The 4,377-nt window shown below is 41.9% G+C and overlaps 1 protein-coding gene across 3 annotated transcripts in view; it reads right to left on the bottom strand.

Annotated features, from left to right (window-relative positions):
* The window catches only part of nr1h5 (nuclear receptor subfamily 1, group H, member 5), a 17,701-nt gene extending 16,088 nt beyond the window's left edge, over positions 1-1,613 (bottom strand). For all 3 annotated transcript variants that reach the window (XM_008413015.1, XM_008413014.1, XM_008413013.1), the window contains exon 1: positions 1,311-1,613. In XM_008413015.1, coding sequence (XP_008411237.1) covers positions 1,311-1,407 — 97 coding nt within the window. In that variant the 5' untranslated portion in view covers positions 1,408-1,613. The remainder of the gene's footprint in view (positions 1-1,310) is intronic.
* Positions 1,614-4,377: the final 2,764 nt, after the last annotated feature.

Below are 4,377 nucleotides of genomic sequence, written 5' to 3' on the forward strand. Positions count from 1 at the left end.
TGTATGGACTTAGCAGACAGCAGGTGATAGCATTACCTGCAGGCATTCAGGACCAGAAGCACTCACAAGTCGCTGAAATCTTTAAATACTTGAAATCCCTTTAAAACCTCTGATAACTGCCAATTTTAATMGCACAGAGAGAAAATACACCACAATATGGAGGACAGTAACAGAAGTTGATTATGACGTTGGTTTGGTCACAGTTGTGTTTATATGGAAGAGCAGAACTGCCTAAGTCAATTCAATTTATGCCTAAGTCACTTTTATCTGTTATGCAATCAGTGTTGTGTCTTACTTTGTTTGYTTTTCTGTCGTAATATCAATTCAGAATTCCAAAACAGTTTTTTCTTGTTATTATGGTAATTATGTTAATTGTTATAATTAACACAAGTTAAAGGTAATTATGCCTTTAGCTTATGTTAATTAGTTAAAGTTAAAAGTTAAAATATGAATTAGGTAATTATGCAGGTAGGCAGACGAACTGGGAGTCACCTCTACAGAGCTACGTCCTGCAAAGTCCCATTAGCCAAAGAACAGCTTAAATACTGCCTTTATAAATTAGGTCAGACAAGTTAATAGGCAACAATATGAAGTGTTTTAACATTTTTGTGTAGCAGTTGAGCCATTTAGGTCCTATTTAGCCCTACCACAATAACACATTTTGCTGGACAATATATTGTTCCAGTGATTATTGCGATAAATCACAATATCGCTGTTTTGAAACAACAWTATGATCAATATTGTTAATACTTCAGGTAAGATATTGACAAGGGCATAATAATACAAGTTTGCTGTCTCAAAGAGCAGTAAACTTTCATTTCGWAAAGAACACTTCACGCTGGAACACATTTCAAATCTCCAAATTAAAACAAAGACAACCAAAACCAACAAAGAAAACAGAGAAACTCCAAAAAAAAAAAACATGCTCAACTAAAACCGTAAATAAAATTGAACATTACAAAACTGCCCTTCAAAAAATATGAATCATTAGAAAGGCAACTATCTAGTTTATTTTAATTAATTTTGCGATTAATTGATTCATTGCTTCGCCAYTGTATTGCGGTACAACAGCTGCGGTTTACAGAATAAATTGTCTATAGTAAAATAATGTAACATTTATTTTGCGTGTAATCTAGAGGTGCAAATACTGAAAAAATACCTAAATTGTGCTTTTTAACGTTAAGTTTTTGACACTATAAGATTCTTTGATAGACTTTCCATAGATGCACCTAAAAATATAAAAGATGGAAAAGCCAAAACTCCGTGTTCATGCTGTTAAGAATGAGCGTGGAGGGTAATGGAGGACTCACCGTAGTACTGGAGCGGCTCAGCGGAGCAGTAACCCTCCGAGGTGGAGAGATACCCCCCTGCTGAAAAGCTCATCTCAGACTCTGTCCACTCTCTCATCTGGACTCAGAAATCCTCTCTCCAGTCTGTGACCTTYAAGTCTATTTTCTCGCCCCAAGAAAACACAAAAGCAGTCTGAGAATTCACACAGAACGTGACGGATCTGGATGGTGAGGAGACATTCCTTAATCCCCACGATGTGTTCAGGTCTCCACGACTGAKATATACTTAAAAAACACACACACACAGAGAGGAAGAGTGCAGCTGAGGCTCCTCGTCAGTGGTGATGAAGTGCTGGAGGAGGGCCTGAGCGTCCCTCAGGGGTAGACAAAAGGGAAAGTGGGGACACCCAGGAAGGACGGGGCTGGAACCGCTGTCCAAACAGCTGGACCTGACTGCGACTTGATAAATCACATGAGACCTCCRAGATATTCAACACTCACTGCACGTCACAATGTGCGAATGCGAAGTTGTTTGTTTCCCAGAGCAGAAGAAAGTAAATATATCTTCTTTTTTTTTTTTTTACTAGCCTAAATGCTGTTTTTTAGTGTTTTACAAACCAGATGAACAGAATCGTTAAAAGTTTGTCTATCCCCATCCCAGGCCCTGGGAGTTTGTTTACTCTTTCCTTTTGTTTACTGCTGATTTGTTTGCGCTGCAGTTAATATTAGACAGCAGTTAATACTGAAGGGTCTCTGGGACCTCCAACTTCCCGAGCAAGACGGTTCAGCCAAAGCAACAGGGTGTTGAGGCCTGTCCTGCTGGAGGAAGACAGAGGAGCGACCCCGACCCGGGGCATGTAGGCCCTTGAGCGCGGGGCCCCTAAGACGTGCAGCGTGTTTACGGTGGATTGATGGTGTCCTCCCGGCCTGCTATCATCCCCTCTCACTGACTCGATGTGGGAGCCGGCAGGAGGTGAGAGGGAGAGGCAATCATTCTTTCTGAAGCTGRAAGCTTTTCTCTGGTACCGCTGAGATCGGTCCCAGTGAGAAGGGAAGCAGGAATGTTTCTGTTTGGTACACGCCGTCTTTACTTAGAAGAGATTTCTCTTATAATCCTGAGCGAACTTGAAGTATACTCATTAGTCTGACTTAAAGTATGCTAAAATTTWACGTACTTAGTATATTTGTTTTTCACCAGGCTAACTTTAATCCTATTACTGGGTTTGAAGTAACGTGTGAGATTATTTGTTACTGGAAAGAAAACGATTACTGACTGGATACGGAAACTCAGGGTTAGTCAGGGACCTTCAACTTTCACTTTTCAGAATCGTGACTTCAGGATCAATCTTGAYGATGCCACGACTTCTGAGCTGAGGTTTGACAGAGGCCAAACCACCAAGAAATAGTTTGATTTCTGTTGATTGGTTCACAGGGGAGATGAGGAGTGGARGAGTGTTTCTGTCTTAGAAAAAAAAAGGGTGATTGAACCACTGCGTGATGYGACTGGCAGTTTATCAAGGAGGGTAATTTTAGATAAAAGAACAATAGATCTGAATGTTATCAGCATAGAAATGATCAACTGTGTGGGAGCCAAACTCGAGGTTGGGGAGTTCAGAGGAACTTCATGGGCAAATCTGTTCCATTTTTCTGACATGGAAATTATTCCTACTTCCCATCACAAACACAATGAACCGAGTATCCTTTTGGTAGCAAGCTACTGAATTAACAACATCTGAAGTTAAAAACGACTCTGTATGGTTTCACCAAATGTAAAATTTGGTGCAGAAATGTCCAGCATTGAGCTGCAGAGCAGTCACAAAAACAGAAAAACTGTCAAAATGACTGTGTTTAGTAGGACTCGGTTGATCTGCAAACTCTTTCTTTATCACCTTAGAGTGGAGTGTAGCATGAAAACCGAATCTGGCATAAATACAGAGTAGAGGGGGGGGTTATTGTTGAACCATATTTCATTCCACGAATCTGCGACAAGTCCATCAGTGATGAAGCATCCGCCTAATAGTCTCCGACCTCTGACGGATATACGGAGGACAGAGAGCAGGCAAGTGGGGCCGAGAGAGGCTCTAAATGATGGAGACGACATCTGACAGTGCAGATGTCACCATGGATCTTCTGGAGGTGTCAGGCAGTTGGACACATTGCTGACTGCAGGCCTAAGTACAAGGACTCGTCCCATGGGAAAGGAGTGTCAAAGAGAGAAGAAGAAGAGGAGGAGGAGGGGGAAGGGGAAGGACAATTGGGACATTAGGAACATGATCGCATCAAGACTTCTAAAAAATGTGCTCCGAAAAACAGAGGATGTGAAAAGATAAGACGAACCCCACAGAATTTCTAAACAAACCCTTTGGAGCGTTCAAACCTTCAAACTCATTAGTCCCTCATAACTCAAGTTGTGAGAGATAAATCCAGCACTTCATAAATCCCGCCCTGGACACAGTATCTGTCTGTCTGTCTGTCTGTCTGTCTGTCTTTATCGGTGTGCTGGCCGGTAGCTGCGGCTCGATAATGACCTGTTCTGTTTACTGACGCACTCAAAGGAGCCAGCTCTCACTTTAAAGTGGCCCCTGGATTAAGAGAGCAAAGTCCACGGCCCACATCTGAACCAGGGCAGGAGAGGGAGGGCTTCRGGAAGAATGTCCACATCTCTTAAAGCTTTTGTATTCASATATTTTCCTCCCTTCCACAAATCTGTGACAAGTCCAGTGATGGACGTAAGAGTACCAGATACAGATACTCTTTATATATAAAGAGCACCAGTAATATATGCCACAACGTTCCCTAGCTTTTGACCAGTGCCGGTCCTAAGGGATAGGCAATCTAAAYGGCTGATTAGCAACCCCAAGTCATCAGAGGACTCCTGTAAATGCCTGGATTTTAACTTTTGCACCCAATTCCTGTTTATAAAAAACACTGAAGTTGATGTTTGTGCTCTCACACCACCCTGGGGAAAGAACCATTTAAACGGACCATTAAAACCCTTACAGCGTTCCCAGTGATGTGTGTCGTGTGAACTTCTGATAGACACTGTATTAGCAAACTAAACTGGCAGAGGCAAAACAAAAGGAGATTA

This window comes from Poecilia reticulata, linkage group LG7 (assembly GCF_000633615.1).
Source record: "Poecilia reticulata strain Guanapo linkage group LG7, Guppy_female_1.0+MT, whole genome shotgun sequence".
Lineage (NCBI taxonomy): Eukaryota > Metazoa > Chordata > Actinopteri > Cyprinodontiformes > Poeciliidae > Poecilia > Poecilia reticulata.